The sequence below is a fragment of the Grammomys surdaster genome, unplaced genomic scaffold (assembly GCF_004785775.1).
Source record: "Grammomys surdaster isolate TR1022 unplaced genomic scaffold, NIH_TR_1.0 126531, whole genome shotgun sequence".
NCBI lineage: Eukaryota > Metazoa > Chordata > Mammalia > Rodentia > Muridae > Grammomys > Grammomys surdaster.
Genome location: NW_021621323.1, coordinates 18,337,181 through 18,363,813, shown reverse-complemented (window position 1 = coordinate 18,363,813; position 26,633 = coordinate 18,337,181). Strand labels below are relative to the sequence as shown.

The following is a 26,633-nucleotide window of genomic DNA, read 5'->3' as shown; positions in this document are numbered from 1 at the left end:
TCTCTCTCTCTCTCTCTCTCTCTCTCTCTCTCTCTCTCTCTCTCTCTCTCTGTCTGTCTGTCTGTCATGGCTTTCAGCTCATGAGTCTTCTGTCCTAGCTTCTGGGTGTTGGGATTATGTGTATGTTAAAGTAACTTTTATAACTTTCATTTGCCTAGTAGAATTATCATCTCAGAAGAATACTGCCTCTGTCTGCTAACCTAGGCCTAGTCCTGGAAGCTTCTAGCCTCCATACAATCTTATCTAGGCCTAGAATGATCTCAGCCTCTGAGACTTACTGCTGAATAAGCTCACCCTTTCTTGTTCTTTCTGAAGTCTAGGTGGCTGGTTCAGCTCAGCTGTTCTGGCTCAAACTCCTCTCCAAGCTGACTGTCAGTCTGGCTTCTCTTTTGGATTCTGACTGAATTGCTGTTTGGCCTCATACTAACTTTGGCAATGTGTTCTAATCTTCTGACTCCTCATTCTCTGGCTTGTTCTATCTTTACCTGTGTACAGCTTATTCTGTCTCTGTACAACTCTCCTGGTAAAACTGCCTCCTTCCTTGTTCTTTCTCTGCTCTCTTTCCTGTCTGTTCCTGAGAGTTGAGCATGTCCTAGTCTGTCACATCTTTCTCTGATTCGTCATTTTGAAGAACAGGGATTTTTTTTTCGTCATTTTTTTCTGCCACTCAGTTAGACATCAGTTTCAAACAAGACTGCATCCTTGTACAAAGTAACTTTACCTTCATTGGGATTAAAGGTGTGTGCTAAGGCTGAGCCATTCCACAGCTAGAAACAGTTTTTTTTTTTTCCAGTAAATAACACCATCTTAGGGTTCACAATGTGATCAAATATTCTGCAACATGTATGCACTACTGTGTCTTGTTTTGTTGTTGTTGGGGTTTTTTGTTTGTTTGTTTTTAGTTACTTTTGTTCTTTCTCTTCACTGTATTCTCTGAGTTGATGATTTATTTGGCTAAAATTTAAATGTGAGCGTTGGTAATTGACTGACTACCTTTCTTGCCTTAGTTGGTAAAACTATTTAAATCCCAAAACATCTGACATTGCTGTGAGATAGTTTTTGGAATTTAAGTTTAAAAGTTTATATTCAACAGGGCTTTTTGGCATGTAGTTAACAATTTAAAAAATAGATATCAATCTCTATTAACTGCCACCTTGATTGGGAGTCAGGAAATCTCATCGGTGTTGCCCATCTGTTGTCAGTCGCCACACCCACACCTGTTTTTTAGCAATACTCATGTGTTCTCCGTCTTGTTAATTAGCTGTAAAGACGTTAGAATAAGCTTCTCTGTGTGTAAATGTTCCCAAGTTTTCCAGAATGTCTCATAATGGACTCATAGTACACAACCTTTTGAGACGGGCTGCTTTTAACACCTAGTTCCCTTGAGATTCATCAGTGTTGTGTGTCAGAAGTTCCATTCTTGGTAGCTGACAGCCTTGTGTTAGTGTGTCAGTGTTACTGTGCCAGTGTTAGTGTATCAGTGTTTGTCAATTCACCAGGTGGGCATGGTGCTGTTTATAGTTTGGGTCATTATGAATGAAGCTCCAAGAATAGTTGTTGACAGGTTTTGTTGAACATAGATTTTATATTTACAGGAATATATAGGAGTGTGCATCTCACTGTCAGATGCATCATTAACTCAATAAGAAACTATAAGACAGTTCTTCAGAGTGCCTCTGATCAGTGTGAGAGTTCTAGCTCTGTGTCCTTTTAGTATGACATGGTTAGCTTCTCTAATAGGTGTGTGGTAAAGATCTAATTATGATTTTCATTCATGTTTCCAGAATAAGAAGAGGGGAGTGATATAATTATATTTTAATTAGAATATTAAAATAACATTAAAATAGTTCAAGGGTTTATTTACAATTTGGCTATTTTAAATTTTTCAGTGTGTGTGGGTCTTTTTTTTTTGTTTTCTTGTGATTGAATTTGCTTGTATATATGGTCTATATAGAGTTCATTTTTGTGCAAGATGTGGATTGAAGCTGGGTTTTGTTTTGTTTTTTTGTTTTGCATATAGATGCCAAGCACCAGCACAAAAAGGGCAGTACCAGAGAATTTATTACTTAACATTTCCCAATAAAACATACAAGGCTATCCTTGGCAATATGGCAAGTTTGAGGCCAGCCCTGGACTATTTGGACTGTGTCTCAAACAAAATATAACAACAACAAAATTTTAGTTGGCTTCCTCAAGAAAGGCAAAGTGAGCAAGGACTATAGACCATTAGGGTTGGCTGCTTTGCACAATTCGTTAAGCTTTGGGAATGAGGGCATGTGTCTTTCAGCCTTAGTCTTGGTTTATTTAGGGCAGGGGAAATTGGCCTACTGTAGGAGATACCCTGGCTTGGGCTATAAACTTGAGACTGACTAGTTTTGTGTATTAAGATGTGATGCTCTTCAAGCTCTTCTCTTACCAAATGCAATTTCTCCCTGGCTAGCTTTTTTTTAAAAATACCATTAAAAAAAGAAAAGGGACTGAAAAGATGGCTCAGTGGTGAAGAGCACTGGCTGCTCTTCCAAAGGTTCTGAGTTCTACTCCCAGCAACAAGATGGTAACCATCTGGAGGATGTGTATAGGTTTAGTAACGAGTTTTGATTCCCTCTGGTGTGCATGAAGACAGAAAGCTCATCCACGTGCGTACACACACACACACACACATACACACACACACACACACACACACACACACACACACACACACCCCTTTTAAAAAATAAAGCAGAAGCCAGGCAGTTGTGGTGCATGAATATGATAGATTGAAACACTATGCTATTTCCATTAAGTTACCTTTGCATCTTTTTCAAACCAGCTGGCCATATTTGTACATATCTACTTCTGAATTCTCTCTATTGATTCTGATGCTTTATACTGAAAATGAGATGTGAGCACAATTTTATTCTTTTTAGGAATTACATGAGGGGTTGGAGAGATATCCCAGTGGTTGAGAGCGCTTGCTGCTCTTACAGAGGACCTGGGTTCAATTCCAAACGCCAACATGGCAGCTCACAGCTCTAGTGTATAACTTCAGTGTCAAGGAATCTGTTGCCTCTTCTGGCCTCTGTGGGCACCTGCTTGCTTGTGGTCCATAGACATACATGCAGACAAAACACTCATACACATAAAATAAATAATAATTTTAAAAATACTTTTAAAATACTAATAATTACATTTGACATTCTTTAATGTTCCATATAAGTTATTAGAATCTGCTTGTCTTATGCATAAAACTATTATAAAGGTACTTGGTGACAAGTTTAAAATATTATAATGCAATTCAAGGATTAGATGTAATCACTAATGTCAGCTATGTTTAAGGAGAACATAGCATTTTGTGTGTCTTGGGGAAATTGTGAATAATCAAATTAAAATGCAATTATGTTTAAATATTTAAAAAAAGAATCTGCTTGTCTATGTGGAAAAAGTGTTATAAGCAGTTTCAGTGGACTGGTGGGTATTAAGTCTTAGATCACTTGGTGAAGCATTAACTACATGTTTGTGCGTCTCTCTATTTAAGTCTTCAATTTTTAAAATCAGAACTTTGTTTTCAACGTAATCTTTGACAGGGTTTATTTATATCTATGTCTTTATTTTTAGAGCTGTTGTGTGTAATCTATACAAACACAACTTACCTATTTCATTTATTTTCAAATTTCAATTATTTCATAATACTAAGGATCATAGTTAATTTCTGCATGAACTTTTCTCTTGGATGAAGACAATTCCCCAAATGAGGTTTCCCTTTCCCAGGTGACTGCAGTTTGTGCCAAACTGATAACTGACCAACAGTCTCTTTTTACCCTGGTAAATTTTCTTTTTTTACCCTGGTAAATTTCCTTGATTTTTTAGTCTACTTAATTAGTAGATATATTTGCTATGCTATGATATGGCATGATATGATATTGCTATGACAGACAATATTTGTTTACTTTTAGTTATTTTGAACATGATATATTTTTCTTTTCTTTTTTTTTTTTTGGTTTTTCGAGACAGGGTTTCTCTTTGTAGCCCTGGCTGTCCTGGAACTAACTCTGTAGACCAGGCTGTCCTTGAACTCAGAAATCCACCTGTCTCTGCCTCCCAAGTGCTGAGACTAAAGGCGTGCACCACCACTGCCTGGCTTTCTTTTATTTTTTAAGATTGAATTTTTAAATATATGAACATTTTGTTTGTATGTATGTATGTGTAGCACATGTGTGTCTAGTGTTCACAGAGGTAAAAAAAAAAAAAAAAGAGGGCATTGGATCTTCTGGAACAGGCATTATAGATAGTTGTAAGCCAGCTTGTGGGTGCTGAGGATTGAACTCTGGTCCTCTGCAAGAGCAGCAAATGCTCTTAACTGCTACTCCATCTCTCCAGCCCCTTTCTCTTCTGTTTTTAAACATTTAAAATGAGATTCTTATATAGCCTGCAAATAGCATTTACTTTCATCTTGATAGGTTTTTAAACATCTAATTTGACAGTCTTTGGAGTGTTCATATCATTCATGCTTCATGTAAACACATGGTCAGATATAGGCCTACCATATTATTTCCTACCTGTTTATAACTCCTTTCCTTTCATCTATTTTTGTCTGTTGAGATTAAGTTTTAATTTATCTGAGCTGTTCATCAGCATTTTAACTTGCTTATTAAATTCATATTTTGGGGTTAATTCTCTCTAAATTTTGTAGTTATTGGAACAGGAATTGAAATGCAAATATTCATGCTTGTGTCTCTGTGTTTGCAATTATCAGTTTGCTTCCATCTGTGGGTTCCAAATTTTTGGATTAAACAATGAATAAAAACAAACTTTGGATTTTTATTGAATATGCACAGATTTCTTCTCTTGCCATTCCTTAAGTAATACAATGTAGAAGCTGTTCACATTATATCTGTGTAGCATTAGTAGATATTATATGTAATCTAAAGATAAATCTTATGGAAGGATATGCATAAACTAAATACAAAGATACTATTTTCTATAAGAGACTAACTAGCCATGATTTGGGTATCTGAAGGGTACCCTGCATAGATCCCAGTCCTCATGGGTACTGAGAAAAATAACTGTACACTTAAACTTTTATTTTGAATACAGGGTCTAGTTGTCCCAAACTAGCAACCCTCCTTACCTTTCCTGCCCAAGTACTAGGAATACAGAAGCACACCAACATGCATAGCTTTATTCTAATTTTTACCCCGTTTACTGAGAACCAGTATTTAGTACTTCAAATGGACTGCAGAAAACTTAGCACCCTTTACTCAATATGGATTGTGGTGGGTTTGTGTTTATTAAAAAGTATACATTTAGCCAGGCAGTGGTGGTGTACGCCTTTAATCCCAGCACTTGGGAGGCAGAGGCAGGTGGATTTCTGAGTTCTAGGCCAGCCTGGTCTACAGAGTGGAGTTCCAGGACAGCCAGGGCTACACAGAGAAACCCTGTCTCAAAAAATCAAAAAAGAAAAAAAAGTATACATTTAAAACCTCACCAAACTGTCTTTGTTCTTGTGTATGGGAAGTACTTGTTTACTTTTTAATTATTTTAATTTTTTAAATCATATAATTTCCTCCCTTTCCTCCCTCCAAGCCCTCCCATGTACCCCTCCTTGCTCTCTTTCAAGTTCATCACCTCTTTTTCATTAATTATTACATACATATGTATATATACATGTCTTCATAAAAATATAGTCCCCAACTTAATAAAAGTTCTATTATGATTTTTCAACTTTACAATGGTTTTATTAGAACATTAAATTTTCATTTAGGATGAGTTTATCGGTATTTAGTCCCATAATAGGCTGAGAAGTATTATCTTGTTCTGTTCTTTTGCTTCAAAGTTTACTGCCTCTCTCTGTTGTTTCTCTTTTCCAATATAGTCCCTTATTGGAAACTAAAGACACAAAAAAGGGAAATTTTAGTAAAAGTTGGAAATCAAATTTCAAAAACAAAGTGTACATATGGGTACACATGGAAGGAGCTCAGAGTAGTAGCATTTCCTCAAGAATCATCCACTTCTTGTTTTGAGACAGTGTCTCTCAGCAAATGGGCTGGGCTGGGCTGGGCTGGGCTGGGCTAGGCAGCCATAGAACTCCAGAGATCCGTTTCTCCCTCCCCAGTGTTGGGGTATAAGCACACCATACCTGGCTTTTTTTAATTTAAAAAAAAAAAAATGTAAGACTCAATCTCACTCTTGCAAGTCGATAATCCCCATCTGCCAGCCTTTCCCTGTCTGCTTCAGCCCACTGTAGTCATTGCTAAGAATCCTGTATCCTAGTGTGAGATCTCAGTGTTAATACCTGTCTTTTGTGAGTGGTGAAGACTTTCCTGACATTTCACATGACAAGTAATTTTGCTGGGAAGATGTCATCAGCAAATGTTTGTTCACCAGATAGAGTACCAGTAACTGCCAAAGAAACAATTATACTGGAATCTAGTTTGGCAAACCTATCAGTTTAGCTGGGGTTACTTATAGGAGCTGAGCTGCCATAGAAGCTAATTACAGAGGAATAGTCTCTCTCCCCCAGCAGCTGTTAACTGCTTGTGAATCTCTGAGGAGAAGGGCCTGGTGGTGCCCCACCCCCACTCCCAGCAACTGTTAACTGCCTGTGTATCCTTGAGGAGGGGAGGGGAATCCCAGCTGCTGAGAGTTCAAGAAGGCTGTGTCATGCCTGGAGGACAGCATTCCACAACAAATTTTGAATGCTATCCTAGGTATTTTCGACATTGTTTTCTGGGACTCTGATTGTTTTAAAGTGGGGAGTGGGGGACATTTGATCTAGTTATGTTCCCTCTCCTAGCTTTGTGCCTGTCACCTTGGTCTAAGTGGGAAGCTAAAGTGTAGTGCTGGCTGCCCTTCCGCTCTCCAGAAAGCTAAAGACAGCACTTCTTACTCATTAAGTGGAGGAGGTGGGTGATCAATGCAGGAATAAAGAGAAAAATAAAAGCTACAGGAGTTTCAAGAGTTCACCACCATTCTTTGAACACAGCTCCTCTGATAATAAGGGAGGATTCACTTCAGAGTTTGAGATCTGTTCAGTTCTGTAACTGCCATCACTAGTACAGGATTGTGCTCCAAGGACGTAGGCTTGTATGAGTAATGGAGCCAGTGAGGATGGGTCAGAGAAATCAGGGCTTTCTTCTCATGTTTTGAGTCACTCTTTCTATTCCTCAGCTGTTTCAGTCCACAGAGGCCCCCTCATGAAGCTGTGTATATCCATACCCAGTGTTACATATGTGGGAATCAGCCTAGGCTGGAAAATATAATGAGAGTAGGAAAAGCGAGAAATGAACCCAAAATTGTCATCTATTTCTAGTCTGCCTACTTCCATTTACATTGGGGAGTCCTTAGATAGGTGCTGCTAATACATGGTTCTGACCAGGACTTTCCGTGGATTCAGATGGAGGGAAAGATTCCATCTTCAGAGAGGATGTTTTAAGCTCTTAAAGTTGTAAATCACTTATCTATGTTTGATTGTTATTAGCGTGTAGGTTTGTAAACTAAATTAAAAGACTTATAAAATCTCCTTTACCTCAAACTATAGCTGATAATAGCAAAGATTAAAGTGTATTAAGTCTGTGTATTAAGGTATCTATATGAACTTACCTAGTTCTCAGAAGGCCCTACTACATAGGCCTATTTTTAGCTCCATTTTACTAATGCAGAAACCAGTTTAGAAAGTCTCACTAGTGTGTGGTCTTTGGATAGATCACCTTATCATTATTCACACCTTATCATTACTGAGGTAGCCTATAAGTAATGAAGAGGTTTGGATTTTGAACAAGAATTTTGAGATCAGAATCTTCATTTGAACAAGATCTCTCAGATGATTCATTGAACTTTTTCAAATTTCTGGTACACAGAAATCATAACTTGATTAGTGTTGCTCACCCGTGTAAGTGCCTTGCTTAAAGTCTTTAGCTGGCGTCCTTTTCACTCCACCTCCAGTGACCTTTCTTGACCTGAGTCAAACAGAAGTTCTTTCTGCTTCCTCTTTGCCGTTCTGTGTGCAAGCTCCGTCCACGTCTGTACCACCTCTGCCTTCTGTCTGCAGCTGTGTCCTGGCTCTTCCTCACATGACTCTCATATTTCACATGTCAGCTCTTGGGCCTTTCCCTAGCCTGTCATGTCGAAACACCCTTTCAGAAGCACATGCATGGAGACAATGCAGGACTAACATCATCATCTTCCAGTTTGTTACTCGTGTATCTGGGGGTTGTGTGTGTGTATGTATGATGGGAGACATGCATGCCATAGCATGTGCGTGGAGGTCAGAGAACAACTTTCTGGAGTCAGGCTCTCTTCCACTTTTACTTAAACTCAGGTCCCCAGGCTTGTGTGGGCAAGGACCTCTACCAGCTGAGCCACCTCACTGCCGTTTTTACATAATGTTTATAGCATTTTTCAGTACCACAAAATACTTTAGGAACCACCCTTAAGATATAGGTGCATGAGGGAGGACCAGCAGTGCCTCAGTTTGCTGTGATACACTGAACTATAGTGTGTGTCTAAAATTTGTTAATAGACAACTCAGATATTTTAAGAACTCTGGCGTGTTATGTGAGTTTTAGAATCACTGTTGAAGTCACTAGTGTAAGTGGTAGGAGTGATAGTATTTTTTGACAGTTGTCGACCATTAGCTGTTAGATTAAAACTACTGTTTGATTTCTAGTCTAAGCTGTGTATACCATCAGTCAGCATAGCCTGCTGAAGGTGATAGTCAGTGTTCTGTGTGTCAGATGTATGGCCTTTTTATTGGTGTGCTTGTTGACATAAATGGACATAGCACTTTGCACTTTCTATCTCATGAGTTATGTCTGTCTTTTGTCTTTGTCTGTGATTGTAGGTAACAGTTAACCTCTTTCATATGCAGCAGCTACAGGCTGCGTCCCTTGCCAACAGTTTACAGTCGCTCTGTGACAGTGCCAAACTCTATGATCCAGGTCAGGAGTACAGTGAGTTCGTGAAGGCTACAAGCTCAAGTGAATTAGAAGAAAAGGTTGATGGGTAAGAATTAATGTATAGGAGAAATTATTTCAAATGAGAAAATGTTTGCTAAGTTCCTGTCTATGTTTGTAAGGAAGTGTCTTTTCTTACACTGAAGTATTAACTTTAATTTTTTTCAATATTTTCATATTCGTGAGTTTCAAGAATAGATGCATCACACTTGAGAATGAATGATGCTTTCTAGCTTCACACAGACCTCACTTTGTGTCTTAAAAACCCTTTGGGAGTAGCAAATGACGACCTATATATTTTGAGTATACCAAAAACTTAACCTACATTTTCTGCTGTTAGACTAGAAAAGTTTAATCATGACATAAATATTAAATATTCTATTGTTATACCTCTTCCATATTTCGGCTGTTAAAAGTACACATTATTTAAAAGCTATATTTACATCTTTAAAAGAAGTTAAACTGTATAATAAAGTTATTAATATTCATTAAGCTTATTCTACATTCATTAAATTAAGAAAAATTTTAAAAGACTGTTAGTGCTGAGCTTTGTTTTTACCCCATAGGAATGTAAACAAACAAATAGCAAACAGTCCCCAGACAGCTGGATATGGACCTGCTGACTCGTTAGAGGATGTTGCTCGCCTTCCGGACAGTTGTCATAAACTTGAAGAGGACAGGTGCTCGAACAGTGCAGACATGACAGGTACATTCATACAGAGCAGACACTGCTTTATGGAACAGCAGAGCACTCAGATGCAACTACTTAATGAACTGTTTTAGATCATTTATAGTTCTGACCACCATGCCTACCTCAAAAGTCTATACATTAGTCATTGTTACAGAAATTTGAATCATTTCTTTTTACATAATATCAGTATTTCACCTTATGAAATCTACCTGTAGGCAAGGTTTATTTTCAATAATTTTTTTTATTCACTTTACATTCTGATCACCATCTCCCCCTTCTCTCCTCCCAGTACCACTCTTACAAGTCCCTCCCCCATTATCCCCTCCACGTCTCCTTAAGAAAGGGGAGCACCCCTTGGGTACCACCCCTCCCTGGGACATCTAGACCCAGCAGGTCTAGGCACATCCTCTCCCACTGAGGCCCAACCAGGCAGTCCAGGTAGGGGAAGGGGATCCAGTGGCAGGCACCAGAGTCAGCGAGAGCTCCTGTTGTTAGGGGGCCCACATGAAGACCAAGCTACACATCTGATACAAATGTGTAGGGGGCCTAGGTCCAGTCTCTGCATGCTTTTTGGTTGGTGGATGAGTCTCTGTGATCCTTTCTGGGCTCAGATTAGTTGACTCTGTAGGTCTTCTTGTGGTGTCCTTGACCCCTCTGGCTCGCTCAGTTCTATCTCCCACTCTTCCACAAAAATCCCCAAGCTCCACTTAATGTTTGGCCATGGGTCTCTGCATCTGTTTCCATCTACTGCTGGATAAAGCCTCTCAGGAGACAGTTATGTAGACTTCTGTCTACAAGCACAGTGGAGTATCATTAATAGTGTCAGAGGTTGGCTCTCATGGGATGGGTCTCAAGTTGGGGTAGTCATTGGTTGGTGTAGGCAAGTTTTTAATTATTCTTTTTTTAAAGGTCCTTCTTTCATAAGATCATGGAAGTTTGGGATGTTTAGTGACTCTGAGAGTACTGGAGGAAGCAGTGAGTCTAGATCTCTGGATTCAGAGTCTATAAGTCCAGGTATGGTAACTAAATATTTAAGTAACTGAAAATTCAGTGAAAGATTGAAATGATCCGTTTGAACTATCTCAGACATAAGAGAATATTTGTACATATGTGTATTTTATAACTATTTTAAATGTTTTTACTAATATATTTCATGGACTTTACCCTCTTTTGGATGCTATAAAATTAGAATCATTTCTTACTCTTGATTTGGCATTTGAGATTGAATTCAGGGTGTTTTGCATGCTGGGCACTTGACCACTGAGCTCTACCCTGACCCCTGGTTTTTTGTTTGTTTGTTTGTTTGTTTGTTTTTGTTTTTTCATTCATTCATTCATTCATCATAGGCTGACTATACGTTGCCCAGGTGGGCCTGAGCTCATTCTGTAGCCAAGACAAGCTTTGAATCTTATGCTCTTCCCCAGTAGGTCTGGCAAAATCAAAGAATTCATTTTGACTTCCTCATCCATGTTGATGTGAATAGCTATCTGTGTTCATATTGTATAATAACTTAGTAATGAAAATATTATTCAGGGTGTGTGTGTGTGTGTGTGTGTGTGTGTGTGCGCTAGTTCATTGCTATGGTAGGCCATACCACCACCAACATTTACTATTATATTAGTAATACATTACTAATAGAAGATGCTGCCTGTCTTTGTAAAGCCTGTAACCTCAGGTGCTTACTGTCAAAACTGAATAGTAGGGTCTCATAAGAATATATAATTTTATTTGTACCTAGGGATGAATATGTGAGTCCCCTGTTACCTAGAAGAAAATTTTAATCAAAGATAATAAAATAATACAAATTTTGTATCTCCAAGATGTTATTATCACTGCCTATTTTTACTGTTCTTTAATGTGTAGTCAGGTAACAGTATCCACAATTTCATTTTAGGAGATTTTCATCGGAAACTTCCACGAACTCCGTCCAGTGGAACCATGTCTTCTGCTGATGATCTAGATGAAAGAGAGCCTCCGTCACCTTCAGAAGCTGGTAGTACATTCTCCTCAGCTAGGACCCACTAAACCAGTTGAAATAGTGGCAGTGTTTAATGCTAGATCATTAGTTTGTTATATGTATCTTAAATAGACCTGCTTGTGTATATATACATAGGGATTGATATTGATCAGAAGATTGAAATATGTCTACAAGAATAAGAAGTAAAGCTACTAGCTCTGAAATCTACTGGCAGTGTGTAACAGCAGGTCGTATATGGTGTTCTTTCATAAGTCCAATACAGTGACTTTCTGTTAAAAGCATGAGATTGCATGAAAAGTTCTGGAAAAGCCCATTCTTTTTTGGTTTTTCAAGACAGGGTTTCTCTGTGTAGCCCTGGCTGTCCTGGAACTCACTCTGTAGATCAGGCTGGCCTCAAACTCAGAAATCCACCTGCCTCTGCCTCTCAAGTGCTGGGATTAAAGGCGTGTGCCACCACTGCCCAGCATGATTGTTACATCTTAAACATCTACAATGTTCCTTGTCCTTGAGAAGTACATTTGTCTGCTTTTCTCCCTTGACGTCTGCAGTTTCTTCATTATTGTAATTGTTATTTTGTAGTACTTGGGTGAGAAGCCAGGGCTTTGTACACAGTAGTGAAGAGTTTTACCACTGAGTCTTTCTGCCCATACTCCCTGCACTATTAAGAATGGGCTTTGCTCATTACAAGGTCCCCTTCAAGTACTGGAGGTCAGGCCTCTATCCCCGCCTTCGCAAGATTAGAATTGCCACAGCCCGTCTATACTTAGAGAATGGAGGAGATGTCAGGGGCAGCCCTGCTTACACACTGAAGGCCTAAAATCAGCCATAGGCCTAAAATCAGCAATAGGCCTGTCATACATGTATGCTAACACCAAATCTTGGGTCTCAGTGGAAAAACATTGAAACAGATGGCTATAAGCTATTGTAAACAGGCAGCTTTTGTGGAAATTTACCAGCCTGAGTAGTCATAGACCTTGTAAATAGGTAGCCTTGGCAAGTGATACCAACTTAGATAAGGACAAGTGAGTCATAGGCAGAGTCATAGTGACCTGTCCCCTGAACCTTCACCCAGCTGATACCCTGTTCTGAAAGATATCTGTATTCCCTCTGAACACCCACACACCAGTGTCATCCCCTTCCCCACATCCTGCCTTTCTATGTTTATAACCCCTGTGTGAATGAATTACTATTTGAGAAAAAATAAATAAATTATTTAAAAAAAAAAAAAAAAAAGAATGGGCTTTTCTGCCGGGCAGTATTGGTGCACGCCTTTAATCCCAGCACTTGGGAGACAGAGGCAGGCGGATTTCTGAGTTCAAGCCCAACCTAGTCTACAGAGTGACTTCAGGACAGCCAGGGCTACACAGAGAAACCTTGTCTTGAAAAACCAGAAGAAAAAAAAATCATTTACCTTAATGACTTGAATTAAACTGATCTAATTTTGTTTTTGTTTCTTTGATACACTGTTCTTTTGGCAGAATTTCCCAAAATAATAGGGTATCTGACTTCTAATCTGTAATTTTATAAGACTAGTACTATCTTTAATGCAAATATTGCTCACATGCTAGCTTCATGTAACTAGCTCTTTTAAAGTAGTAATTGGGTTTTCTTAGGAATATAATGCTACCCATAAACACACTGCTCTGTGCAGGGCATATTAATAAATTTGTTTACCTTGGGTACATTGTATCTTGACATCTTAGAATTAGCTTACTGGTTTGGTGATGACTATTATATCATTTGAAGTGTCGAGTTATAGCTATAAGTTGTTTTTCATGTTAGAAACCCCAGACAGTATTTTTTTTTAATATATAGATGGCTGAAAAGTGTAAGAATACATAAAAATAATACATAAAAATGTCCTTATCTTTCCATTCTCCTGTACTGTTTCTGTTACAAGGACCCAATTCCCTCGGAGCATTTAAGAAAACTTTGATGTCAAAGGCAGCTCTCACGCACAAGTTTCGCAAGCTGCGATCCCCCACAAAGTGCAGGGACTGTGACGGCATCGTGATGTTCCCGGGCGTCGAGTGTGAAGAGGTGAGCTCCGTTGGAAGTGCCCTGGCCCTCTCATTTGTTGTTTGTTGGTTGATTTCCCTACATTTATAGTATTTTTGACTAGAATATAAAATGATAGGTCACGTTGTGGCATCTTCATATGTATGTGTCATTAAATAACGGGTTGTTTTTTTTTTTCACTGAATATACTTCATTTTTGTTAAAATTTTACTTATTAGGCTCTTTTATAAATACATATTTTGCTTTATTTCTTATTTTATGTATATTGATGGTTTTCTGCATGTATGTCTGTGCACCAACTGTTTGCAATGCCTTTTTGAGGCCAGAGAAGGATGTCAGATACCCTCAGACAGGAGTGAGAGAAGCTATGAGCCATCCTGTAGGTGCTGCAAGCTGAAAACCACCCCTCTGGAGGAGCTCGAGAGGGCCAGGGCTTTTAACTGCTAACCATCTCTTCCACCCCTGCAAATATGTTTTTATTAAGGTGTACCACAGGGTACCTTTTATTGTTTTGTATTTTGTTCTCTTGTTAGGTTTATTTCGGATTTTACAAATAATGCACTATTAATTTGTTTTTTATTATGTTACTCGTCTGTCCATAGTTTGCTCAGTTGTGAATAGATCTAAAGTGAATTGATCAGTTTTAAATGTTATTTCCTGTAGTGTCTCCTTGTTTGTCATCGAAAGTGTTTGGAGAATTTAGTCATTATTTGTGGACATCAAAAACTACAGGGGAAAATGCACATATTTGGAGCAGAATTCATACAAGTTGCAAAAAAGGAACCAGATGGTATCCCTTTCGTACTGAAAATCTGTGCTTCAGAAATTGAAAATAGAGCCTTGTGTCTCCAGGTACCTACGTCTGTGTCGTTTGTTGTAATGAAAAGAGAATCTGTACTGTCAGTTTGTAATAACTGATTTTATTCCAATTTATATTTTTTAAAAAAATGTTATTTGCCTTAGCTATTTTTTTCTGCAATACTAAAAATAAGTGAAGTAGACACATCTGGTATGTTTAGATTTCCGCAGTGGCCTTTTGAACTAAAGCAGAATTTGTTTCTCTATTCAAGGGAATTTATCGTGTTTGTGGAAACAAAATAAAAACTGAAAAACTATGCCAAGCTTTGGAAAATGGGATGCACTTAGTAGACATTGCAGAATTCAGTTCACATGACATCTGTGATGTCTTGAAATTATACCTGCGACAGGTAAATAAAGTTTTTTTTGTAACCAATCACCATATTTGATACAGTAAAAATATGATTTGTATTTTGTTTTTCAGTTCATGACCTTTGTACATAAACATTCTCATTGATATAGACCATACTTATATCTTATAAATATTAATGTATACGTCAAAGTACAAATAAGTCAGACATACAATTAAAAACAAAAAAACAGCCGGGCGGTGGTGGTGCATGTCTTTAATCCCAGCACTTGGGAGGCAGAGGCAGGCAGATTTCTGAGTTCCAGGACAGCCTGGTCTACAGAGTGAGTTCCAGGACAGCCAGAACTACACAGAGAAACCCTGTCTTGAAAAACAAAAAACAAAAAAAAAAAAAAAAAAAAACATAATAAAACACCGATTTCTCATTTCACAGTAAAAGAACATAGAATACTACTCGACCTTACAAAAGACCTCCTCCATGTCTTTTCTAAGTTACAGCCTCCTAACTTCATATGGAAGTTCTTTCCTAACCATATAAAGGAATAAACATTTTCCTGGGCATAAAGAAGTAACTAGTATGAAGTGTTTTATATTACATTTTAGAAACTTAACTTGAAAGTGTAGTTTAGTTTTGTAAGGAAAGGCCAGGATTGAACTGTACCACAAGCAGAGCAGTGTTTGGGTCAGTTTGGTTTTGTCTTCCCCGATATTTCAAAATAGCAATTTTAGATGATCAGTGGGAAAAAACTTTAAGTACACATTTGGGACAACAAGCAGAGGTATCCTACAAGCTGGATATGCTAGAAAGCTAACAGGAATATGGTCAGGAAGTAGGCTACCCTAGATTATCTTTTTCTGTGCTCAGTATTGGATCAGTAGTTTGCATTAGCATGTTCACAAAACCATATCTATGGAGTAAACTAAGTGGCCTCAGGCAGAAGCTTATGGTTAAGTACTAAGAATTTAGCACAGGGTTGTGAGTCAGGACAAACGCTACTTGGATCATGCCCAAATGGCGTTCTGTTCTTGGGTAAAATTGAAGTGATAGGAGCCACAGAGTAGTGCTCGTAGTCCTGAACATGTCAGTGTCTGGAGGCATTGGCTCATGTCTGATCCTTGAGCAAAGTGGGCCTTATTCAGCTGTAACTGTCTTTATTTTATTCTTTCAATGGAAGTTGGACAGCGTAGATAGTAAGTACCTGTAGCTTTGCTTTGAGTGCTTGGCAACCTGGCTGACTCTGTGTCCCCTCCCTTTCCTCTGTTCATTCTCCGGCTTTTGCTGTCCTCCAATACTTTCTAGGAGATTTACTCAACCTTTTCTCTTCCCACTGCTGGAAACTTCAATATCCTTAGGGTCACTCTTTCATTTCTGCAAACTCTGGTGGTTTATACCTGCCAATTCATCTGACTTCATCTGTATTAGTGGATATGATTTCATTGGTGCTAACATTGGGGTTGTGATGAATATAACTATAAAGATATTAACATCTAAACTTTTTTTTTATGCGTATGGATGGTTGCCTGGATGTATGTCTGTACCACATGCACATGTGGTGCCCAGGGAGGCCAGAATCTTATCAAATCTTTTACAACTGAGGTTCCAGACAGTTGTGAGCAGCCATGTGGGTGTTGGGAATGGAACCTGGATCCTCTAGAAAAGCAACCAGTGCTCTTAACCACTGAGCCCTCTCTCCAGCTCCAAACATACATAATTAAAGACCTGCTTTAAGTCTTGTTAACCTAAAAGGTCATGGTGAATCATTAAGTAGCTGTGAATAAAAGTTAACATTAGCAGGGAAAAAGGGAATAATATTCATAATGTAATTTTATTTCTTTAGCTTCCAGAACCATTTATTTTATTCAGATTGTACAAGGAATTTATAGATCTTGCAAAAGAGATACAACATGTAAATGAAGAACAAGAAGCAAAAAAAGATAGCCCTGAAGACAAAAAACACCCACATGTGAGCATAGAAATCAACCGCATCCTTCTGAAGAGCAAGGACCTGCTGAGACAGCTGCCAGCATCAAATTTCAACAGTCTTCATTACCTCATAGTACATCTGAAGCGGTGAGTTTTTATAAACAGGGCCTTTCTTCGTGGCTGAGCAGTTTTTTGTTAAGTAAAATACAGCACTTTTACCATTTTTAGTGTATTTTTAGTTTAACCATTTTGGTGTAGTAGTGTTAAGTTCATTCATGTATTTTTTTTAATGGATTTCATTTTTCTTATGGTTAGAGGAAAGAGGAAATGTATGTTCGGGCAGCTAACATCCTCCTCAGATGTGTCCTGTGAGCCTGGCTCTAGTTAGAGAAACAAGGTTTCTGCCATCTGCGGGCTCACAGACCTGCATACATACACAGTACAGCATTATTTTGTTCAATGAGTTTTTTCAGCATATAAAGGAAGATGGGTAAGTCATCGAAAGTAGCCTCAAGTCAGCCTCAAAGAACTCAGTCATGATTTAGTAGTTCAAGAATGCTCAGAAGAGCATTCCAGGCAGGGGGATACCAGGCACAGATAGGAGAGAGCAGTTCACATTCAGGAAATAAGGTAATGTGGTTAGGCCACACTACAGCACACACAGTGGACCAGATACAATCTTGCATGTTTAACAGCCGATTTTACCAGCTTGCATCTTGTACCCACTGAAGATTTTTGAGCCAGGAATTTTACATGTTCAGATTTGCCTCTTACATCTTACTGGCGAAGACAAGGGCAATAGGCTGGAGGGGAGATGTTTTTTAAAGTTCTCGTTTCCATGAGTAGTCATAGGAACCAAAGGTGGTAAGAGCTGGAAGTAAAGAGAATGGGAGAGCAGCAGTGTAGACGATGGCCAGGGACACACCTGAGCCTGAGCAGTAGCCTTGAGTAGAAGAGACTGACAGTAGTAGTCCGTTTCCATTATAAAGACCTGGAAGTATGTACAGAAGTAATCTTAACGGTCTCTTCTTTCTTTCTGCTGGGAAAAATGTCCATAATTCCTTCTACTTGGTGTTTATCCTAATACAAAAATATGAATAAATCAAATGTGGTACATGGTCTAAATTTTAATCAAATAAGTATATATTTTTCTTAGACCTCTCTCACTACTTGACCCTTGGCTGTGTCATAGATTTATGTACCTATGTGTGTTCAGGCAGCCAACATGGTCCCTCAGGTGCTCCCATGTGCCAGGCTCTGGCTGGAAAGATTAGATGGAAATATGAATCTACTCTTCCCAGCCCATAGTAAACTACACTGAAGAGCTTTAATAGCCAAGTCTCATAAAGCTTTATGTATTCTGCCCTTCAGGGTGGTAGATCATGCAGAAGAGAACAAGATGAATTCTAAGAACTTGGGGGTGATATTTGGACCAACTCTCATTAGACCAAGGCCTACAACGGCTCCTGTCACCATCTCGTCCCTTGCTGAATATTCCAATCAGGCGCGATTGGTAGAGTTCCTTATTACTTACTCACAGAAGATCTTCGATGGGTCCCTCCAGCCTCAAGCTGTTGTTATATCTAACACAGGTGCTGTTGCACCTCAGGTTGATCAAGGGCATCTTCCAAAACCTCTGTTATCACCAGATGAAAGAGACTCAGATCATTCTATGAAATCACTATTTTTTTCTTCAAAGGAAGTAAGTTGTTTGTTGTTAATTTGGGGGTGTGGGGGAAGTGCAGGCAAGCACGCACGCACTCACGCAAATGACAAGACAGCCGTGTACTTGCCATGGCACTCGGGTAGAAATCATTGGACAACTGTGGGGAGCTGATTTTCACCTCCACCATGTTGAGTCAGGGTCTGTCTTCTTTCTGCTACTGTGCACTGTGATCGGAGCTAGCTGATTCAGACGCTTCTGAGAAATTCCAAGGTATATGCCTCACTGAAGAAGCTCTAGGATTTCAGATGCATGCTACTACATCTGTCTGTCTGTCTGTCTGGTGGTTTTTATGTGGGCTCTGGGGGTCACACTTGGGCTGTCAGGCTTTGTGCATGGCACATTTAACTGTTGAGCAAAGTTTGGACCGGTGCAGAAGTGTGTTAGAACTGTATGATGTTTATGTCAGTAATTTAGTGGTCTTGTACTCCTTCTTTTGAAATGTGCTTTGTTTCTACAAGTGTGAAAATTCTCTTTGGTTAACAGGATATCCGTACTACAGATTGTGAGAGCAAAACTTTTGAATTACCTACATCATTTGAAGAATCAGAACACAAACAGAATGCATTGGGAAGATGTGCTGCTCCTCTTCTCGGTGCGTAGCCGTGTGAAGACAGCTGAGTACAGAAGTAACACTTGACAAGTAAACTGTTGTTCAGGCCAAGTGAGAGCACTGGGTTCAATCCCCAATACTGCAGCAGTCTGAGAGTGAAATAGTACCAAAGATTATTCAGATAGGGTTTGAATCAAGTTCTATCTGGTTTATAAATTTAACCTATTTTTTATTCTTTTACTGCCTCATAAAATTAGGTTCCTGATTAGAAATGGTAATAAACATAAATAATAAATAATAAACATAAACAATAAACATAAAAATATAAGTAATAAACATAAATTTGAAGATACTTTTTAGTCTGTATTGTATACCAGATAGTTCTGGGTGCTTTTTTTGTTAGAACATTTAGACCAACACAACAACTCAGATCCATGTATTATTATGTGATAAGTGAGGGCAGGTAGGGACAGTGCAAGGCCTCGCCAGTGCAGATCAGGGTCAAGGAATGACTGGGATCCGGGCAGCTGACTGCAGAGCCCACACTGTCTTCTACTATGCTAGCGACTCTTCTTGCAGCACTGAAGGAATGCATGTCCTTTGGTTCTTGCAGGCCAACTGCAGTGAGTCAGGTCCCTTAGAGTACTCAGAGAATGTGGGGAAGAACCCAGGGAAGTAGATTACAGGAACATTTTTTGGAGTCCAAGGAGAAAGGTCATCTGATAACTGGAGAGGTGGCTCATAGGTTAAGAGGGCTTGCTGAATTGACCTGAATTTAGTTGTAAGTGCTACTCACAGCTTCCTACATCTTCAACTCAAGCTCCAAAGGATCCAGTACCTCTGGTCTCTGAGAGTACCTGTGCCCACGTACACAGAGAAACAGTAAATAAACAGGTTAGGCTGTCCAAGGTGATCAGATGAGATAGTGACTGACAAGTGATGCTGATGGTCACCTGTATACATACACCTGTACCTCATGTCCAGGAATGGGGAGAAGATCAGACCATGGAGCTGATACTTCAAGCTGCTATTCAGAGTCGGAACAGTATCGAGATGCCAAGTCATTTGATGGTTCTCAGCACCAAGGAGCTGGGGCCCAAAGGCAGGACCATTACAGGGATTTGAATTTTTTGAGTAGATATAGCCAAAAAGAAGAAGGGGTGGGGGGAGACAATATGGGGAGCTGAGGACTCAAAGTGAGAGTGTGGCCATGGGACCAGACTGATGGAAGAAGAGGAAAGTAAATCTGGGAGCACTCAGCACCCGGAAATGACAGTGCTTTACTTAAAGCACAGTCCTTCAGCCTCAGTCTGACCTAGGGGATGTTACAGTTTGTTAGCAGAGCAGCTGTGGTGAGCACCCCGTCACTGTGAGCTGACTGTGGCGTAAAACAGATCGAGGGAGGTCTCCCAAGTTCCTGGTGTTTAGGACACACCTACATTTAGTTGGCTGGAGGTGGTGTGATTTTTCTGAGTTAACTGGCTAATGTCTGCCTGTTGTATTCACTTTATATCCCGATCACTGCTCCCCCACCCATATCCCCTCCCCCCATCCTTTTCCCCTTCTCTGAGAGAGTGGAGGCTCCCTCGGTAACCCCCTACTTTGGCACATCAAGCAGGAATAGGCACTTCTGTCACTGAAGCCAGACAAGAAGACAGCCAAGTTAGGGGAGCAGATTCCACAGACAGGCAGCAGTTTTTGGGATAGCCCTTGTGCCTGTTGGTCATGCTCCACGTGAAGACCAAGCTGCATGTCTGCTACATATGAGCAGGGGAGGGGGCTATTGACTTATTTGACCTAGAAAACTCTTGTTCATGGGGAGCATATTTAAAACAATAATTACTAGACAAGCAGGTTTGTATTTTCTGTTGTTATTTTAATTCATTTGTAAAATGTTTTATGGTTGGGGTTTTTTGCATAAATTTATGCAAAAATTAAATGAACTTTTAAATTTCAAGTATATCTTTAAAAAACAATTAGGTCTTCTGCATAGACAATACTGTGTTGGGGATATTTTAGAATTCTTCTGTTGTCCAGTGTCTGTCTGTCTTAGATTCTAGTGTTTATCATGTGCCACTTTCTTTTTCAGACAATAAAGTACATTTGCTTTTTGACCAAGAGCTTGAGTCAGCATCCCAAAAGATGGAAGGTGTGTGTAAAAGCCCCAAGCTGCGTCTTCTGAAACTGGATAGGGCAGCAAACAGTGTGCAGAGACACACTCCAAGGACCAAGATGAGGCCTGTAAGCTTGCCTGTAGACCGGCTGCTGCTTCTTGCCAGTTCTCCTACTGAGAGAAGCAGCAGGAATACAGGAAATGTAGACTCAGACAGGTTTGGCAAGAACCCTACCTGTGAAGGACTCCAGAGAAAGGACAACTCAAATACCACTTGTTCCAAAGTTAATGGCTTTGACCAGCAAAATGTACAGAAATCCTGGGACAAACATGAACGGAACAGTTTTACTGCCAAGACTACAATGATTGTTCCCAGTGCCTACCCTGAGAAGGGATTGACAGTAAACACTGGGAATGACAGGGACCATTCCGGTGGTGCCACACAGCCCAGTAAAGCACATGCAGAACCAGCCAGGTCTGCAAGGGATGTGTCAGAGCGCAGGTCCTCTGACTCCTGCCCTGTCGCTGCCGTCAGAGCACCCAGAACACTGCAGCCCCAGCACTGGACAACATTTTACAAACCACCTAATCCCACCTTCAATGTCAGGGGGGCTGAGGAGAAAACAGCATTACCCTCGGCAGCTGCGCCTCCGGTCCTGGTGCATGTGGCAAAGTCAGACCCAGACTCAGAGGCTACATTGGCTTGTCCTGTGCAGACAAGTGGTCAACTGAAAGAGAACTCTGAGGAGACTGGGATGCCTGAGGGGACTCCAACTTGCCAGAGACCACGACTAAAAAGAATGCAGCAGTTTGAAGACCTTGAAGATGAAATCCCACAGTTTGTGTAGGATTGTCACAATTTAGATATTTCTGTTTTATTTTGTTCTGTGGTGTCATTTTGTGAGAGGAATGTTTGGACAGGGCCCTTTTGTATAGGATTGCCAAAGCTGTTTGTCGTTGTGTTGCTTGTTGATCATGTGGGATGGGAGAATGTTCTGACAAGGCTCCATTTATGCCTCACTGGAATGATCTTTGAAGTTGTAAAGGAAATGGGTGGATTCATGTTTTTTAGAGTTGATTTTTTCCAAAAAATTATCCATTTAAATGCATCACTGATGCCTGATACAGTTTTTAGCAGTTGGTGCAATTGGGGAAAATCAGCCTTAGTGTGGAGCGTGAGATCAAGTACGTATTTATAAAGTATTTCTGAGCACAAGTGCCTGGTAGGTGTTGATGCGCTGTGATTCCTCACAGGTTCATAGGGCAGCTTTGACTGTTTGTGCTCCTGTAATTGTAAGTCAGCTTTTATTTTTCAATTGGAAATTCACCTTTTAATATTTACATAATGGCCAAAGGGTTTGCCAACTTGTATTTAATTATATTTTAATTGCCAATGTTTACATGTGGCAGTTAAATTGTACCCCCCAAAATGCACTTAAACCTGAACTGTGTAGTTCCGTTACCTCTTATTTGACTTTAGATGGATTTAATACATTTGGTAGGGATTGGGGGTTTTGTTTTGTTTTATCCCTTAGTCTTGTCTGTATAAACTCTTGTTTCCAGCAGTTGTGAACATATGTTATACAGTGGTCCAGGAAAGATGCTATTTTCAGAAGTTTTTAAATTCAGTACATTTCCTCTTTTTACTACCCGGGTTTGTTTAAACTGTTCCTTTTATAAGAAATGTTTTGACTTATGGATCTTTTTATATTCTTTTCTACCTGACTTTCAACCATTGAAAATGTATAGTTCTTTCAAATGGAGTGAAGATTTATTTAAGTTGATCCCAAGGGTACACGTCAGTAAGCCTCGTGTTTAGAAATTTGAGAGAAGGTATAGATGACCAGATCTGTTTTGTTTAAAAAAACAAACCAACAACCTAGTTTTCAGAACTTGTGCATTCCTGTTACTCTCTGCATCATTGTTTGTCTAAAATAGGATGTAAAAGGGACAACTACAGCAGCCTTTTGTATGTGTGAATTATATTATGCTTTTGTATGACCTTGTTATATTTGAAAAATATATGTACATACTCACTTCTTAAATTATTTCAGGTTCTCATGGCTTATCTGACAATATTGCCTCTTAAGTTATGATCTCAGTGTATTAATTAACCATTGACTTAGGGGTCAGCTCTTAGGGTCATGCGTCTCTTAACTACAACATGAAGTGTTTGTGGCAAGCTGTGTGGGAGTCTCTGTGCCATTAAGAACTAGGAAGGAATTAACCAGGCTTTTCACGATGAAGCTTTGTTTTTATTACACACCCTATTGCTGTGGAAACCTAAAATGCAATCAGCCAACATTTATTGAGCCCCTGCTGTATGATGCACACTTAACAAAGTTTCTACATACACTGTCATAGCAACCATAGTGGGCAGGTGACCCTGCTGTTACTCCCCTGCCACTGATGGAGGAGAGACTTCTATAACAACTTTCAAGTTCCGCAGGTGTCACCAGCAGAATTAATATAAAACACATGGCTCTCTGATTTTGATTGTTAGTGTTCTTAGCAACTGTGTGATAGTACTGAGAATCATCAGAGAGTACTTAATCACAAATACCTCCCTAAAATTCTTACTGTGAAATAAGATGGCTGCATGAATCATTTCTGCATGTGTGGTTCAGGAACAGTAAGTATATTCACATTGTTACTCAGGTGTGCATAACTCACCATCTCCACTACTTCCCACCGTCCCATAGGAAGACTTGTGGTTTTAACTCCAGCTTGAGTATGCAGAGACAGCCCAGCCAATGAGTGTATCATGGCATAAAACTACCTCTGTTCCCCACTTACCAAGTAACGGTTTCACTTGTAGATCTTTCTACCTTTAGGGCTTCCTGGCTCTTTCCCAACCTATGGATGCTCTCTTTTCCCGGGAGTCATAAGCAAGCTTCTCAAAAGAAGGAGTTGGATTTCTAGAGTGCCCACAGTATCCACTGTGCCTGCTACCCAATAACAGTGGCAGCCACCCACAGAGATTTAGGGACTCCACATTGACTGGAAACTGATGTGAGCAAGGGGGGAAGGGCAGAAGCTCGGATACCACCAGAAAACTTTATGGAAATTTCTGGCAAACTGACCATACTTCCCTAAACAGGCTTAGCAGAACTTGGGGTTATTTTAAATAACTTTAGATGTACCATAGTCAAGCTAATATTTTTGCTGTGGAGCCACTGTGATCCCTGCGGAGGACTCACCACTGAGTGATCTCACCAGGAGATTGACTTCCACCACCTCATTTCCTTTTGACTTTAAGATGGGCTTTGGCAGCACTATTCAAAGCTGTCATTACATTGCAGTGTTTTCATATATGTAACTGTGCACATCTTTTTAGTGGCAACTGCTCTATATTCCTAATTAAGTTATGCTCCATGTAATTCTGGTTTTCCCTTTCCTAAAGACAGGAAATAATGTTTGTGCGTTGATGTGATTAGATGTATGTATGAGTCAGTTAGGATACATAGTCTAGCAAAGTTCTGTGTTCACAGATGGTATACAGAAGTCAGTTGAGTTCCTGGAAACCAGCAACAAACAGGGTTTCAGAGATTCAGTTCTTCAATAGAGTTAAAATTGAAGACTAAAGAAAGATGTTCAGGAGAGAAAATTTTAGATCATGTAGAGTCTTTTATACAGAGTACTCTAATATATATGAATTGGAAACCTCTACTTGCGCAAACCACGTCGTTTGTAATCTTTTTCTTTTCTCTTCTCTTCTCTTCTTTTCTTTTCTTTTCTTTTCTTTTCTTTTTTTTATTCAAGACAGGGTTTCTCTGTATATCTCTGGCTGTCCTGGAACTCACTCTGTAGACCAGGCTGTCCTGGAACTCAGAAATCCGCCTGCCTCTGCCTCCCAAGTGCTGGGATTAAAGGTGTGCGCCACCACCGCCCAGTGGAAACCTCTACTTGTATATGACCAGAGTACACCCATTAAATTCAGGAGGTTAACATTGTCATAATAGTGATGTCTAATCTTGTCCTCATGAGTGTTCCTGTCCATGCCAACAGCCCAATCCCAGACCAGGGGATTTAGTTTCTTTGGTCACCTTCAGTCTGGAAAAATTTTTTGGCATTTGACCTCATGACCTCGACACTTGAATCTGGAACACAGGTGCTGTCAAAAACATCACAAAAATGGTTATCTATCTATTATCCCAGGAGTGATAACCATTTGTCCTGATCATATTTATCATCTTTGGTCACTTGATAAGGTTAATACCCAGGATACTTTGCCATCGTAAAGCTAGTAATTAAGAAGTACTTAAGTGCCGGGTGGTGGTGGCGCACACCTTTAATCCCAGCACTTGGGAGGCAGAGGCAGGCGGATTTCTGAGTTCGAGAGTTCGAGGCTAACCTGGTCTACAGAGTGAGTTCCAGGACAGCCAGGACTACACACAGAGAAACCCTGTCTCTCGAAAAAAAAAAAAAAAAAAAGTACTTAAGTAAGTAACACTCTTACAGTGTGTCTGATAATCTGAGCTCAATCCCTGGGACCCAAGTAAAACCAGAAGTAGAGAGGCAACTCCACATAGTCTGACCCTCTCCCACACACCGTGACTCATTATGTCAGTTGAAAATGAAAAATGTAAGTACTTTGGGATTAGATTCCTAGAAACTATACCTGGTTTCCACTGGTTTGCCAATGGCTAGTATTGAGTGCCTGAATCACTATTTTAATTGCCACATGGTCAGTTTGTGGCTTTGGTGTTCTGCTGTAAGGAAAGTGGTCCTTCTTATGTTCATTTCTATCGGTGGAGATTTAGATTCCTTCTTTACAGACAGAACAGATTATGAAAATATCCTTCATTTTAATGCAGAAATTTCCTCAGAATTGACTTGTTGGGAGTCTTTTTCCAGGTGACTTTTAAATGCCTTTGCCACCTCATTTACAGGTTTTTAATTTAGAAAGGTATGTTAACATAATTGTTACATAAAGTCACCTGCCCTTTTCCATCTCAGACCAAAAATTAGGCATTTTTCAAAAATCTCATGCCCCTTTGGATGAAATTTAGGTCTTTGAGCCCTTAATCTAGTCTTTCCATACTTGAAAATTCCTCCTCCCTAGGCATCTCATCTGTGCTAAGTAAATCCTCAATGGAGGCTGCACTGCTTCTAACCACACTGATCCAAGCATGCCAGTCAAAACTCTGAGCTTGCTGGGCATTGTGGTGAACCTAATCCCAGCTCTCAGGAGGCAGCGGCCAGCCTGGTCTACACAGTGGGTACACAGACAGTCAAGGCTACATGGAGAAACCATGCATCAAAAACAAAACTCTGACCTCTACCACGTCCTCCCAGAACACATTAACTGACCTGACACCTTCATCTCACCAGTGTCAGTCTTCAGCACACAGGTGGAATTCCAGGCCCAGAAGGAAGGGAAGAAAGCAGTTCACAATCTTTGAAAAATAAGCAATCACTGAATATTGTCTTGATAGCAGAGAGCTTTTCAGTGAAAGCCCTATGTGGTTTGAAATGTCTTTACAACCAGTGTAATTTCTTTGCCAGTTTAAAATTAACATTTAAAAAAG

At 39.7% G+C, this 26,633-nt stretch overlaps 1 protein-coding gene across 3 annotated transcripts in view; it reads left to right on the top strand.

Annotated features, from left to right (window-relative positions):
* Arhgap29 (Rho GTPase activating protein 29) overlaps window positions 1–23,284 on the top strand; it is a 61,884-nt gene extending 38,600 nt beyond the window's left edge. For all 3 annotated transcript variants that reach the window (XM_028760419.1, XM_028760418.1, XM_028760420.1), the window contains exons 13-23: window positions 8,822–8,982; window positions 9,500–9,639; window positions 10,534–10,638; window positions 11,519–11,617; window positions 13,503–13,642; window positions 14,285–14,473; window positions 14,692–14,829; window positions 16,628–16,860; window positions 18,085–18,415; window positions 18,923–19,031; window positions 21,079–23,284. In XM_028760419.1, the coding sequence (XP_028616252.1) occupies window positions 8,822–8,982; window positions 9,500–9,639; window positions 10,534–10,638; window positions 11,519–11,617; window positions 13,503–13,642; window positions 14,285–14,473; window positions 14,692–14,829; window positions 16,628–16,860; window positions 18,085–18,415; window positions 18,923–19,031; window positions 21,079–21,950 (2,517 nt within the window). In that variant the 3' untranslated portion in view covers window positions 21,951–23,284. The remainder of the gene's footprint in view (window positions 1–8,821; window positions 8,983–9,499; window positions 9,640–10,533; window positions 10,639–11,518; window positions 11,618–13,502; window positions 13,643–14,284; window positions 14,474–14,691; window positions 14,830–16,627; window positions 16,861–18,084; window positions 18,416–18,922; window positions 19,032–21,078) is intronic.
* Window positions 23,285–26,633: the final 3,349 nt, after the last annotated feature.